Source organism: Labrus bergylta, chromosome 8 (genome assembly GCF_963930695.1).
Source record: "Labrus bergylta chromosome 8, fLabBer1.1, whole genome shotgun sequence".
In the NCBI taxonomy this organism is placed as follows: Eukaryota; Metazoa; Chordata; class Actinopteri; order Labriformes; family Labridae; genus Labrus; species Labrus bergylta.
Window position 1 is genome coordinate 30,949,477 of NC_089202.1, and position 15,800 is coordinate 30,965,276.

At 40.9% G+C, this 15,800-nt stretch overlaps 1 protein-coding gene and 1 long non-coding RNA gene across 2 annotated transcripts; both read left to right on the forward strand.

Moving 5' to 3' along the window:
• Positions 1-649: 649 nt before the first annotated feature.
• Positions 650-5,140, forward strand: LOC110004902 (histidine N-acetyltransferase-like). Its single transcript, XM_020660396.3, has 4 exons — positions 650-906; positions 1,901-2,017; positions 2,141-2,365; positions 2,635-5,140. Exons 1-4 carry the CDS (start codon positions 835-837, stop codon positions 3,190-3,192), a joined length of 972 nt encoding a protein of 323 aa, XP_020516052.2. The 5' UTR covers positions 650-834; the 3' UTR covers positions 3,193-5,140.
• A 5,601-nt stretch (positions 5,141-10,741) lies between these two features.
• LOC136179892 (uncharacterized) lies at positions 10,742-12,242 on the forward strand. Its single transcript, XR_010666817.1, has 3 exons — positions 10,742-11,415; positions 11,595-11,644; positions 11,979-12,242. It is a non-coding gene; the product is annotated as an uncharacterized lncRNA (long non-coding RNA).
• The last annotated feature ends 3,558 nt before the right edge of the window (positions 12,243-15,800 follow it).

Sequence of the window (15,800 nt, forward strand, 5' to 3'; positions counted from 1 at the left end):
GTTTAAGAGAACAGGAAAAAGGAATACAATTATTAAAAATAAAAATAAAACATATGTACTAGGAGCTAAAGAGCGGGAAATAATATATGTTAATCCATTGTTCATGTAAAAAATATACAAAATTAATTGTGTCATAAATGTACAGCTTCTAGTTTAAATTAATTTAGTTTTTTATTTATTTCTAACATGTAAAGAAGAAACCCAGACATTTGAAATGCAATACCAACATTGAGCCAGCAGATGTCACCGTTGAAACTGCATTAAACAGTTTCACATCTTCACCTTTAAGACGTCTCGTCATGTTTCAGTGTAACCCTCCCAGCAGCCTCTTTCTGATTGGACGCAGACGTGAGCAGCCAATAGGGAGCCAGGAGAGACTTTTTCTGTGGGTTAAAAAGTTGTGTTCAAAGTCGGGATGTGATCAATTCTGTTTTTGAGTGCTCATTATGAAGCATGGCTATTTCTAAAAATACTTAAAACACTATCACAAGCATCTTTCACTCAGCAGCATCGTAGAAAATCACAACTCAAGTTAAAGAAAGAATGAATGAAGGACATTTGAAGAATCCCACCAGAGACTGAAACACAGGAGTAAAAGCTTAAAAGTAAAAGCAACAGGTTGCTTTCTCCTGTTGTGTTTGACGCGCTCATGTTGTTGATCTTGAACGCAGCCCTGCAGCTTCCTGAATTCCTGCTTTGGATTCTCTCAAAACCACAAAAGAAGATAAAAGAAGAGACACAGAGGGGACTTTTTAAAGCCGAGAACTCAAATAACAAACGGCTGAGTCAAGTCTCCATTTCTGATTTAGATAAAAGCTCTTGGTTTTTTTTAGGATGTCTGCATCACAGCAGGACGTGCGTGACTTTTTGGTGTACAGCTTTGCAGAGGAGCAGGACTTCCAGCAGGTCACAAAATGTACTTTTTAAAGTAAAGTTACACTGTAAAACTCAAGCTGGCTTTAAGTTGTTAAATATGTAGTGAGCAGCTGAAGAAGAAACTGCAGTCGATGCAGAGAATAATGAAACATCATTTATTATCATATAGCAGAAACTAGACGGTGTAGATTTGATAAAGTATGCAGACATGTCACAGTAAATTGTAAAATGAGAAATGGACTTGAGTTTGTATATTTCTTTTCTAGTTTGGCTTCAACCTTGGGGTTAAGTGTCTTACCCAAGGACACATCGGCTGTAGTGATTGGGGCCCTAGGCAAAACATTAATTGGGGGTTCTTACAACCAGCATCTCTTTCTTTTTCCACTCCCATGACGATAATTCTTCTTCATTTTCTGCGGTAACTTTCATTGACAAACTTTGGTTTTCACTGTAATAATGCATTAGACAACTATAGCAGGGGATAGAGAGTAAGTTCTATCATAAGGGGTTCCCTTAGGGAGGTTTTCTACTGTCATTGCAAAATTTGCACATTTTGAGGCACTGCTGTGATTTAAGGTTTGTCAGCCCTTAGGGGCCCACTACTCGCCTGGGGCCCCGAGAAGTTGCCTGCCTTTGACCTCTAAAAGTCAAATAAGAATTTATAAGATCTTAAATAATAATAAAAATAAAAAATAAAACGTATTTCAGTCGGGACCACTTTGTCTAGAAAAAAAAACTTTATTTGAAAAAAGGCGTCGATGACAACAGCATGTTGAAAATCCAGAAGAGCTTTGGTGGAGGAGGGTTGCAAATGTGGCCTGCAGGGGGAGCTGAAAAGAGCAGGCAGGCTATGGAGCAGCTTTAATGAGAGCCAACAGGATGCTTTGAAGCAAATCAGCTGGTTAGGGCTTACATGAGATCAGCTGTTATCAAAAACACAGAGCGACTCCGTGGTCAGCCTGAACTAACGCTAACGATGTATGAACGCTGTGATTTCATGGTAACAGTTTGTATTTGTGTTCAGGTCCTGGACATCTGCAGGGACGCCTTTGATGGACTGGACTACATGCCTGTCACCTTCCACCGCTGGCTGCATGAGGCTGGACGCCTCGTCTTCATCGCCAGGTTGAAGGGCAGAGTAGTAAGGACAGAATACATAAAACATAACGAGAAATGAACGCGCATGTACACGATTTTCATTTTATTTCATTTTACGCATAACTGACCCACAGCTCACCTGTGTGCTCACCTGCTCCCCCTACAGGTGGCTATGGAGTCTGTGCTGATGGTAGACGGTGGTGAGACGGTTGTTTTTCAGGGTCTAAGGGTGGCCCCTGATCTGAGGAGCAGAGGCATCGCCGGCGCCATCCAGGGGCACATCACTGATCACCTCCGCCATCTTTACCCACAAGTCTCTGCTTTCCGCATGAGCCGAGGAGACCAACTGTCGCCGCAATTAATGGCCAAGTACCGCCTCATCGCTAAAGAGGTGTGTGTGTGTCAAATTCAATTCTGATTTGTCTGTACATCAGTGAATTTCAGTTTATGGCTGTTTCTTAGCTAGCTTAGCTAATCTGACAGGGTGACGAGCTGTCAGACTGAAAAGGAAGATCTGTCCTGAATAAGAAATTATGTTCAAACTAGGCGACAGAGCTGGAAATATATATATATATATATATATATATATATATAAAATACAAAAACTCAGGACTTCTTGGTTAGAACTGAACTGTAGATGTTGACTGTCGCCCCCTGCAGGCCATCCTGTCTCTGTGCTGCGAGGCAGAGGACCTCGGCCTCTTTGTCGCTGAGCTGCGCTCCAGACTCTCCTCGCAATGTGACTCCGCCCCCCGCAGGCCAGTGACCCTGAACCAGCAGCAGACAGAGACTCTGATCCTGACTGACCATGTGGTGTCCAACCTGCTGCCCAGTAAAACCATCATTAATAACTGGGAGCCTCTGAGGCCGATGGAGGCCAACATGGAGATTCTGCGTCGCAGGGGGCTGACGTGCATTGTAGACCGTGAGTTTGAACCCACCGCTATCAGCCTGTGCACCACGCCGTACGCTGTCCCCTACCGCCATGACGCCCTGTACGTCAATATCAACATCTTTGGCCGCAGTTTGGCTTCTGTTTGTGCCGTGTTTCTGGCTCAACTTGAAGCTTTGCTGCCCAGTCTCCATGGTTACCTGATCTTCTACACCTACGTGGACCCTGACGTTTGGCCGGGGCTGCACCAGACCTGCAGGAACAAGAGCAACGTGTCGTACTTCAGCGACTACTGTGAGGAACTCGTACTGGAGAAGATCCTCTGAGCAGTCTCATCCCGGACTTCACATTAACAACGACAACACAACAAATGTGGTTGAATTTCAGCTGTGGCGTGTAACACAGTCCCTCCCATTAGACACGTTGGAGGGTTGAATATTATGTTTTTTCTATTGTAGCATCCTATAGTTGGGATTAAATGGTGTACAGTCTGTGTGTGTGTGTGTGTGTGTGTTTGTGTGTTTGTGTGTGTGTACAAAGGAGTACCTTTGTTTTGTTAGCTACCAGACGATAACAACACACTACGTGATAGTTTTCTGACTGAAAATAACATGAAAACACCTCCACAGAGAGAACACGGTACCATCGGTCTGACTGATTTAATTACAGAAGAAGACGACTGAGCTGCTAATAAACTCAACAGTTACATCTTAAACATCCCTTTAGATGCACGAAGCAGCCATATTGGATCTGAACTCGGCCTAATTTTTTTTCTCTGAGTTTCCAAGTCCTAATTACGACTTCAGGGGGCGTTCCAGTTGACACTTCCGACTGGGAACTCGTAAATTTCCCACTTCCGAGATCAACTTGAACGCAGCATAAACATGTGTTGTATTTTTTGTGTTTAGAAGCTTCCATTTTTGTTTTGTTTTAAAAATAGAGTTTCTTTCTGTGTGGAATGTTGTTGTTCTAATCTGCCTTTGCTGTGGACAGAATGTGCTGACATCATCAGAGGATCAAAAGCAACCTTCCAAAGACATCACAGTATTAAATAGGACCCAAATCTTTAATTGACTTGAGATTCAGGACACATCTAGGTCAAAGGATTCACACAGGGACTACAAACAGTCGGCACAATGAACAACACAAACACTAACGTCGAGATGAGTCAGGCAGCGAAGAAAAATGAGCTTGAAGTGAAAGATGAGGAATCTGGCAAAACAAGTCAGACCCCTGTTACTCCTCTGGAAGAGCATGGACAAGAAAATATTCTTTCAGTGGAAAGCGCCGAAAGTACAACTGAGGAAAGTGAACTGACTAATAATATTGCTTCCTTTGAGATTGCTGGTGATGATTCAGGTGAGGAATTTGACGTGCCTCCTGTCGTCACAAGAAGTGATCACATTGCGTATCAAGCAGCTCAAGCTTCTATCACAGATGAGCCAGCTGTGAGGGATGAAGCTGATGAAGCTGCATGTGAGGCTTCAGAACGCCCATCGAACCCTAAGACCGACTTATACCGAGACAATGAGTGGGATGAAATAACCACTGAATGTATCGTGTTCGGGCTGGTGGAAAAGATTCTAAAAAAATTGCCCACTAGCTGGTCCCGTGAGGGCTCCGAGAGCGCTGTTAAAACATTGAAAGCGATGATGTGGGCAGAGCTGGAAGGCACTGAGATTGTCGTCAAGCTAAGTCCTAATCATATCAAAAAGATGTACAAGGCAGTGCACAAGGACCTGTGCAAGGAGGTTGGTGAAAAGGAGCTTTGGAGGAGCATGCTGTTAGGGCGTGAACCAGTTCTCAAATGTATAACTGAGACTCTCAAAAAGTACCTGGTGATGCCTAAGAAGGACAACATCTTTAAAAGGTTCTTTGACTTTTTAGTTAACACCTTTGCCGTGGACATGACGCCTGCAACTTTCATGCCCATCATCCTGGTTTTGACTTTTTAGTTAACACCTTTGCCGTGGACATGACGCCTGCAACTTTCATGCCCATCATCCTGGTTTTCTAAAGGTAAACCATCGGCGGTCTTGGGGTGGGTGGGAAAGACCTTTTGCTACCAGCCTCACTTTGGCTCGTAGCACTACTTCATCCTGGATGTGAAGCGCAACTTCAGGTCCACACAGAGCCACACAGGACTACCTGTGAGCTCATTGGACAGAATGGGTTTTCTCTGAGTGCTTCGGTTTGTCCCATTTTTCAACGATTAATTTAAATTATAATCAAATTTGATGTTGTCAAATAAAAAAGAAAGATACAAAATCTCAACTCCTGTTTACATGAATATTTTTTGTTTTACCATTTCTCCATGATTTGAAGACGTACATCTATAGAACATGAAAGTTATTCGGGTTTAGAAAGTAAAAGTGAAAAATTGAGCATGCAGTTGGTGTTATAATAAATATTGTGCAGATTGTCTCTATCATTTCAACTGAATTAGCAGCAGTGAACTCATAATGTTAGCGTCCTCTATCTGAGCTGCGGTTGTTCTGAATTTCTTTTCTTCACAACTTCACTTCACAAAACAACATTTGAACTCTAAACAGCAAAATACACTGGAGTAAAATTACACTTATTAATGTCAGTATGTTTATGCAATCATTTAACATTAGTGGCAATGTGTTTTCAAAGTAAAACTGATAGACTTTTAACAAAATAGCCTCAAGTGGACACTCGATGAACTGCAGGATTTTGCTCTTCCGCATTGGCTTCATTTTTCAAGACCAGAGATTGCTGCTTGGGACGAACTTAAAAAACTGCTGACTCATGCTAGTCTGGTCTGCTGATGAAAGCTAGTTTTACTAGATCTTATTCAGTGAAGGACTGTTTTCAGCCTCCACTTCTCAGCAGTTTACCTGGTTAATGGCTTGAATGGGAGAAAATCTACTCAAGAATTTTATTTGATCTGCAATACCAACTGTGACCACAACCAGGACGGCCCACCAGCAGACCAGATGATACCAGAATAATGAACCAAAGGAAGATGTAGAGGTTGGTCAGTTTCCTGTTATACGGTCAGGTGGGTGGGGTGGACAACAGTCACCAAACAAATAAGAACTTAAAGCCTCTTTGAGCCCAGACGTTCTCTTTGGACATGTTTTCTATTGTTCTATTGTTGAGAATTCTTTTTGAGAATTGTTAAAAGGAGGCTGGAAACTATTGAGGTTTTAATAAAAATAATGGGAGACTACCAACTGAACTCCCCTAACACAATGCAGCCTATGGTGCAAAGAAAGGACAAAGAATTGGCTGGGAATGCACATTGTTGCCATCTTGAATCAATCACACTGTTGCAGAAAGATTCTTACCTCAACTTACTATACAAGTTAATAAACCTGTCTCCCTACTGTTCTGGAGAAGCACTGCAAGACTGAAGCCAGATTTACCGTCGATGCATGAAGTTAATGACAGATTCCTACCAGGAGACGATGAGGATGGTCAGACTCAACATGTGTTTTAAAAGTATTTTCCAACAGTATCTGTGTTATCACAATAATAGAATTTTAAACTTCAATTCGAAGCTTTCAGTCACATGACCACCAAGGAGGGATGGAGGGCAAAAAAACGTCAGGAAAGTAGCGGCCATTGTGGAAATCACTGTAGAACTGCAGCACTGGCTTTTAATTTAGCACCTTCTATAAAAGACACATGTTTGCATCACCTGACAACCGAAGTAAAACTCAGATATTAAGATAAACTGTGAGTTTGGGGCACTTGCGTTACTTTAACAGCACACAGGACACGGTTATCGCTAGAAACGGCAAAGTCTGTGCCGGTGTTACGGTTAACAGAGAGAGCATGTTATCTGGTGACTGTCAGCTGAGTGAGTCTGGTTGTCGGACTTTACATGCCCTAAACGAAAGCCTCTTTGTATAGCTTTAATTAAAACACATGTAATCAGTCATTTGGACATAGTGATAATACTAAAACTGAACAAAGAGGCATTTGTTAGGACACGTTCAGTCATGTTTGTCGTCAGTTAACATGGTCACTTTTTTAACCGTAACACCAGAACGTCACTTCAGTGATATTTAGAGACAAATCTAATCTCCTTATAGGATTAAAGTCTACAAACATACAGGCAGTTTTATGTATTTTTGATGTGTCTGGGTTGATAATGCTGCTGTTTGGGGAGTGAAGGGCAAGAAAAGCTTCATCATTCAAGCATCAGTGAGTGCTAATTAGCTAACATTAGCTAGTTAACGTTAGCTAACGATAGTATCCGGTTGACTGCTGATCAGCTTTCAATTTCAGCATTCTGGGGCAGTATTGTGAGTTAAAGACAGGAATATTTAGATTTAGTCAACACAATGTTTGACGTCAGGATGAGAAGAAGTCCCCTCACAGGGGCCGCGGAGGGTCTAACTGCATCAGTCCACAAACGTCCTCCTCTCTAGATTTTATTTCCCGGATTAAATTCTGTAGAAACAAAACCCAGGCTCATCTCCTCGTCATTCAGTCTATCACATTAAACAACAACTTTAATTTGAAAAATGGAAAAATTAAAACTGCTAAATACACGTAGGGGGCAACTGAGACCAATAACATCTCAGTAGGGTACATTGGTAGAGAGCCTTTTTTGCTCGCCAGATGGGCGGTTCCATAAGAGTGTGACATAACGTGAAAGCTATGAATATGATACTAGTTCAAATCCAACAATATCGATACCTGTTTTGATACCATGGCAACAAAAATAGAAACCCTAGTCCTTCCTTTCAATAAGTTTGACTGCAATTTATTTTGCTTTGGAAATGAGATGGGCGCTGTCTCCCTGTCAAAAGTTATTGTACTTTGAGATCAACTTTGAAACTATTTTATTGTGGAAAAGTTGCAGATTGTCGCTTTAAGAAAGTCTGCATTGTGTTCAGTCTTATACTCCACAGAACAAACTGACAGCCTGACGGATAAACACCAGTCGCACAGTCACAAGAGGAATCTAAAACTGCAGCTGAGAGTGTTGGACCTCATCCCGGTCTCAAACTGTCCAACAGGATAACAGGATCAGTTCATGTTATCCTGTTGGACAGATAGGGTTTGGATTCAGTCGTTCTCTAATGAAGCCATCAGGCCGGGGTTGGACTACAGTCACTTGTGTTGTTAAAATCTACAACAGAGAAAGTTTTGACTTCATATGTGGTTTTGACTCTTGCTGTAGCTGTGCACTCACAGAGGAGGCTGCTGTCGTGTTTTACCTTTCACTGTGTTTGTGTGTGTGACTGTGTGTGTGTTTGTTTGTGTGTGTACCGTTTTATTGTTTTATTTAATCGTGAGGTTTTTGTTTCTTTGCAGTCAGAGCTGCTTGTTTTTGATTTCAGGCTGTTGCACAGTTTGGATTTGAGCCTGAACAAATAAATTACTCGGTGGTCAGAACCTTTATTTTACATAGAGTGTGGTCGAAACGATGAACTGGAACATTAACCCTTTGGATTCTCCTAGATTTCTTCAGCTTGCATTTAATGGTTGAAACGTAAACTTTCAGGGTTTTAATTTTCTCCCAACTCATTCACTAAACGTTTTTGTTTTTGCCACTGACAGGCTCAGATTGTTATTCACAGTGTCCTAACAGCACGCAAGTGTTATATGTCGCGTTCTGCCGCGCAGCAACGGACGCTCGCTGTCCACACTGCATGCGTTAAATATTGAGTTCTATGCTCTGTAAATTTTATTATCCCCCTTGCAAAGAGAAAAACATCTAGTGCTTTTGTACTGAAGGTGGGTAAGCGGATGTGAGGTGCTTTGTATTAACGAGCAGCTGACTCAAATCACAACACAGAGGCTCGTCGTAAACGGCTCGCGGTGAGCTGAAAAAACGTTTATTTTCCGGTGTTGACACCAATCAAAGCTCAACATTTCAATCACGGATGAGGATATTATCAATGCACCGTTATCTCCCCTTTGTAAGATGAGCTACCAAGCTCTGTAGTGTGAGAAAAGCAAGTGTCAGTGCCTTGTAGAGCCCCCTTCTTCCTCGTTCCCTGTCCGTCGACGCAAGCGACAGAGAGGAAAATAGAAATGGGGCGTCAGGGTAAAATCTGCGCCGCGTCGCGCTGCATCGCACGCGGGCAGTTAGGACACTCCAATGGGAAACAATAGAATTAGACTTATTTTGACGCTGACGCTCGCTCGCGTGCTCTTAGGACACAGTGTTACAGCGTGTCCTAAGAGCACGTGAATGTTAGATATCTTGTCACATTGCGCACGAGGGCGCGATGGTGTGATGGTTGTCCAAACTGCATCTGTTGAATATTTAACTCTCCGCCTTGCAAATTTCAGTTTCCCCCTTTCAAACAACCTGACATCTGGTGCTTTTATTTGAAGGTGGACAAAGGGAAGTGTGGTGCTTTGTATTTTGGAGCTGTTGACTCTAAATCTAAAAACGGCACGATGCGCTCCTTCGCACTGCTTCAGGCAAGGACAGAAGGGAACGCACTGGACCACTCAACTCGCCACTTGATGGCCGTATACCATAGACTGTAAAAATAATGGACGGGACAAGGTCCCCGGTCTAGTGAAGCTTTTATTTTTAGAGCTCCCCCTACTGACTGTCTGCAGTATAGGTCATAAGCCCCGCCTCCTCAATGATAACAGATGGGATGTGGGTCAAACTGTAAAGTTAAAATACTTGTCACATCATTTTTTTCCAAACCTAAACTCTGCTGTGATCATTAGTTATTATCACCCTACATTGTGTTCAAGTGCTCATTTTTCTGTGAAGTTTGTTTTAAATAAGTTATTTGAGGTTGAAAAACGGGATTTTACGTCATATTTGACGATGATTGACAGCCGCCGATCTTGCGTAGCTCTCTTTGTGAATAACAAAAGTTACGTAGTGAAGGAAAGCCGAGACGCCGTTGAATTTTTCCGTTCAGTTTTTTCGTCTTTTTTGAGCTGGAAAATGAGTTGTTCTGCAGTAAACTGTTCTAACCGACCTGTGGGAGATAACGGATCTTTGCAGTTCTTTCGGTAAGTAAAAAAGTGATTTATGTGTCATTGGTTAAAGTCGTTATCTAGCTAACACATAAGCAGTCTAAGGTTAGCTGAAATGTTGTAAAGCTAGGTTACTTATCCGGCATGATTTATCTTTTTATTTTATTTTATTAAATGAGTAAACCTAATAACTGACATGCTATGTTTCTTGATATTGTGATGTCGTTATTGTGATTGAAATTGTATTTAAAACCAAGAATCATAATATAAAATCCGCTCATAGATGCGGTTCATTGACTGTACAGTTATTTTACAGCAAAAATAAAAACATCTGGTAAAGTCTCAAAAAAGTATCGAGGGCAAAAACAAAGCCACATAATTTAAATCTGGCCTGCATCATTACTAATGTGAACATGTTTACAGTCTGAGTGATAAGTGGGCTATACCGAGAGGAACAGGTTTTACTTTCACCGTGCAGACTGAAATTCATAGGACTATATACGAGGGGAGAATATTTCTTTATGTATCCAGATAAAACTAAAGGTAAGATGTGATTTAATATAACTGTTACTGATTTAAGATCCAGATAAAACTAAAGGTAAGATGTGATTTAATATAACTGTTACTGATTTAAGATCCAGATAAAACTAAAGGTAAGATGTGATTTAATATAACTGTTACTGATTTAAGATCCAGATAAAACTAAAGGTTAGATCTGATTTAATATAACTGTTACTGATTTAAGATCCAGATAAAACTAAAGGTTAGATCTGATTTAATATAACTGTTACTGATTTAAGATCCAGATAAAACTAAAGGTACAATGTGATTTAATATAACTGTTACTGATTTAAGATCCAGATAAAACTAAAGGTAAGCTCTGATTTAATATAACTGTTACTGATTTAAGATCCAGATAAAACTAAAGGTAAGCTCTGATTTAATATAACTGTTACTGATTTAAGAGACTAACCGAAACGTGAACACAAACATCAACAACCGGTGTAATGTAATATTAACTGAGCATCATGCTGCTTAAACTGATAAATATTCTGCATTGTCTTCCACACACGACCAATTCAACAGTCACAAGTTGATCATATTGTACATTTAATGACACTCATTGAGAAATTGTTCTAAAAATTTACAAAACCTGACAAACATTGAGGTGATTGTGACTGTGTCTGTAAGCAGTTTGCCACCACACTGTACTTTTACTCTCCAAAGACATATGAGTATGTGTGTGACAACTTTAACAAAGCTTTAGCACACAGTCACACCATCCACACAGCTGATCCAGGATTTACTGTAGCATCTTCTACAGCACTGAAAGGTCATGTACAGGCAAACAGAGAGAAGGGAAAAGAAACAATCTGTGCTCTCAAATAACAAAGCAGTCTCAAATCTTTTTGAGGAATTACAGCTAATTTTGTTTTACTTTGCATACAGTACATCCTCTGATAAATACAGTGAAGTACTTTGATTGTATTTCTGTGCTGTTCCTGTAGGAGACCATGATGCAGCCAGACTGAAGCAGCAGCTTGTGAAGGTGGACGGCATCATCTTGTCTTTGCAGTGCTGATTCTGAAGAGAACACCTTCACAGAGGACTCAAAGGTAAAATGATCTCTCATATGATTGGACCGTGTTATTGTAACCGCTATCGGCATCAAAGTAATTTTAGTAACAATTTATAATCCTTCTTAAAATGTAAGGAAGACTAGCAGAAGATTTTAACAGCCTCTATGGTTCTGCAAGAAGTTCATGTTTAAATTGTTCTTCTTTCTGTCTTCAAGGAAATCAATGCTCAAAGGAAACAGCAGTCCAGACTCTGATTCCAGCTCCGGTGAGGTTCTGCACACAAATTGGCTCTCTGATTATATGAGAATATTTAACATTAGTTTAATTTATCAGGCTGGCCCATGTGATGACAGTTTAAAATAATCTTCAATAGAAAGTGGCAGGAACACTTTTGTCTTAAAACAATAATTCATAAAGCTGATCATATTATTGAATTCATCATGTCTCATAAAGAGTTCTCCTGTCTTTAAAACAAACTTTAGAACCTGAAGTTTAGCAGAACCTGAGGACAGATCTGATTTCAGGTCTGAGGCAGAAACATCACAGTAAAATTCATTATACTTTACATTTAACTCTGTGATTGTTTTTCTTTATTACAGAAGATGCTCTCAGATTCAGATCCATCAGCAACCCCTGACAACATGGAGGACTCGTCCCCCGACAACGTGGAGGACTCGTCCCCCGACAACGTGGAGGACTCGTCCCCCGACAACGTGGAGGACTCGTCCCCCGACAACGTGGAGGACTCGTCCCCTGAGTGTTTCCTGTCCTCTCTCTCGGTCTTCTTCTCTTCAGTTATTAACTCTTAAAACAGCAGCACAACATGCCAGACTGTTTGACAAGTGTGTGATTGAATAAATGGAAATGGAATCTCATACGTATCTTGCTGTGCTTATTGGCTTTAAATGTTTAATATTAAATAAGTTTGAAGGCCATTTATCTCAGACGAGCTGTGACAAGCTGAGCTCGTCTGTTAGCTTTGCTGTTGTTGGTCAAGAAGAAATGAATGTCAGTTCAAGGCCTTTTCAAATGTGAGCTATAAACTTAACTGCTAAATTATTTTACTGTGACCAACACGTTGTTGTACTCCAGTTAATCAGAGACAGTCAATTCAGATTTTTAAAAAGTTTATTTAAACATTTTATGAAAATAAATCTTCAAAAAACAACCCCTGGCTTCATTAACCATGTGGAAAATAAGTAAGAGAGACCATCAGGTCAAACTGCTGGGACATAGGAGAAAGTATAAAACATAATTTAACAAAGAAATCCAAACAAAAATCAAATAAAGTAAAGAGATCCTGGATGATTGTTTGACTGTTAAAATATGATGGAAGAGCAAATCCAACACAACCCTCCAACATCTGGCCTTTCAAACACAGGGCAACATCATGGAAAGAAAAATAAATTAAATATTGACCTGGATCTCTGTGTTTTATCTGAGGATGACTATGGTAGCCTTCTCACTGTTCACTGTCACAAAGCTCCAGACTCTGTCCACCTTCTTCAGACGTCGATCAGCTCCTCTGGGTGATGGCAGAGAGGACTCTTCATCTGGGAGAGCTGCTGGTGTAAGGTCATTTCTCCCACAGTGGATGAGCAGGGCATCTGGCACAGGTGATAAAAGGAGGAGGTTCCTTCAAACTATGTGTTTCAGTTAATAACTGAAGAGAAGAAGACCAAAACATCACCTTTCTATTTAACATTTAGCTGGTTAGAAGACTGTATTGTTAACAACAGCTTGTTTTCACAATCCTCTTATGAAACTTAAATAAAAATCACAGGATATAAACTTTTAACAGATGATTTTAACTTACACTTCACCTCTGTGGAAGATTTCAGACCAGCTGCTTTTATCTCTTCTTTGCCTAAATGAAGACACAAAAACAATTGATTTACTGTTCACTTAAATATATTAGAAAAGCAGACATGACTCACATTGCAGACTATCAGTTTCTAACAGAATACAACATATCTCACCACCTGTAGTCTACGGTCTGTGGTGCTAACCTAGCTTAAATATAGCTTCAATATAAAACGATTTCATTAAAACCAGAGGACCCAGCAGCCCACGTGTTTTCAATAATGATTAAAATAACTGGATTTTTAAAAACACAGAGTGTTTAAATATTAGACTTTGAATACGGTGGTTTGTTGTACTTACACATTTCTTCATCGTAGACCGGCAGAGCGCTTTCAGCGTAGCTGGGCTGCGTAAGTCATCAGGGCAGTACGCTAAGTGGGCGGGGCATGTTACCAGGGCTCCTCCCCCCAGACCCTACTGCGCAGACTCTGGCTCCAAATGACGTCAAAATCACAAGATGGAAGCGCCCGTAAGGGGCGTATTTTGGCTTCAAGAACGTTGAGTGGGAACAGCTACCGTGCGCGCCCACTGCCGTACACCCACAGAAAAGTGGGTTTGTTCCGATTTTCTCATGGACCTCTTCAACCACTCTTGATTGCCAAGTTTCTCACTCTAGGTTACACAATAGGTGACATAGCTTCAATTTATGCCCACTGATTAGATTAACACGCCCATATTCATATTAGAACTCCCCTCTGATGTTTCTGTTGGAATCTTCAGACTGAGAGAAGAAGCAGCTGCATACAGTACATGAGCCTCGCGTATCAAGCGTCTGAGTGTTTTCTGTTGTTTCTCCTCCTGGCTGAGATTCGACTGGTCCACCTCCAAGGACTGCTCGCAGCTCAGGGAGAGCTGGCTCGCATTCACACGTCGAACAATACTGATTTCTACAGTAAGAACATGTGGAAACCATCACAGATTGTGTTTAACCCGACACTGTGAATGAGATGACTGTGTTTTACTGTGTGGTCGTATAAGCAGAGTCAAAGTACTAGAGTCACATGACGTCAGACTTCAGGCTCCTTGGCTCTGATACGAGTAATAACCAGATCAAATGTATGACCTCTGACCTTCAGTAAGAGCACTCAGACAGCAGATAGTGTGGGGCTCTTGGCTGCTGTTACACCAAACACTGTTTTATAAATCTCTGTAAAGCTCCACACAATGTGGTCTTCCTCAGAATTTTCCTCCCTTCTCCTCCTGCGCCAACCCAAATATTCTCCACAAAAGAATAGTCAGCTCATTTCTCCACATCGAAGAATCGTGTGTATCAGCCAAAGTAAAGCACACACACACACACACACACACACACACACACACACACTCACACACACACACACACACACACACACACACACACACACACTCACACGCACACACGAAATGGTCCTTAAAGTGATAATTGTGGACCTTTGTTTTGTTTTAAAGGTACAAAGTCATTGCTGACAGCAAAGGGTACATAACTGTACTTCTATCAAGCTTAAGGTACAGAAAAACCCAAAGGTTTCACTCTCTTATCATTACTTCAAAAGACCAGCAGGGGCACTGTTCCAGCCTTGGTTTCCCGGGCTTTACTTAACAGTAACATTTGATGTAGCCTACACTACAAGCGGCGATTAGTTTTCCTGCTTTGTCAACCTTGTCTACGGAAGCTTATTGCATTCATGTGGGGAATTTTTTTTTTTTGCCTGGTTTCTTGTTATAACGAGATCTTTATCTCGTAATAACAAGAAAAGATCTCGTTATAACGAGAAAAGATCAAAAGGCAACGATGACCAGGGTTATTGATTTGATTGTGTTTTATTTTCATCTCGGTTTAAAGCATTGGGAAATATTATCATCTTTGAGTAATACAGACGGTATTCTCATGAGCTCGTCGACTTAGCGCAGGCAACGTTAAGGTTGTTCAGACGGAAAGCAAAGCACACTCTGACCTACGTGACATAGCGTCATTCTTCCAGGATCAGTTAAATAGATATGGTATGCTTCACCGATATAAAGTCATGCATCTGAATTGTATTCAAGCTGGCTATGTGGTGTCTCAAGATACGCTTAGGCATTTACTGAATGCATTGGCACCAGGCATTTACTTTAACCTCATGAAAAACAACTGCGGCGCCAGAATCGCCTGCTACGGTGTTTATACTGAAATGTTGTAATGAGCTGCCTCTGGTGTACACTCCCATAAACAAACCCACGCCTCCTCATCGCCACCACCCTAATGCTTTTCTCTCTTTATCTCGTTATAACGAGATCTTTTCTCGTAATAATGAGATCTTTATCTCGTAGTAACGAGATGGTTATGTCGTTATAATGAGATCTTTATCTCGTAATAACGAGATCGTTATGTCGTAATAATGAGATCTTTATCTCGTAGTAACGAGATGGTTATGTCGTTATAATGAGATCTTTATCTCGTAATAACGAGATCGTTATGTCGTAATAATGAGATCTTTATCTCGTAGTAACGAGATCTTTTCTCGTAATAACAAGAAACCAGGCAAAAAATAAATTCTCCACATGAATGCGATACGCTTCCGTACTTGTCTACAAATACC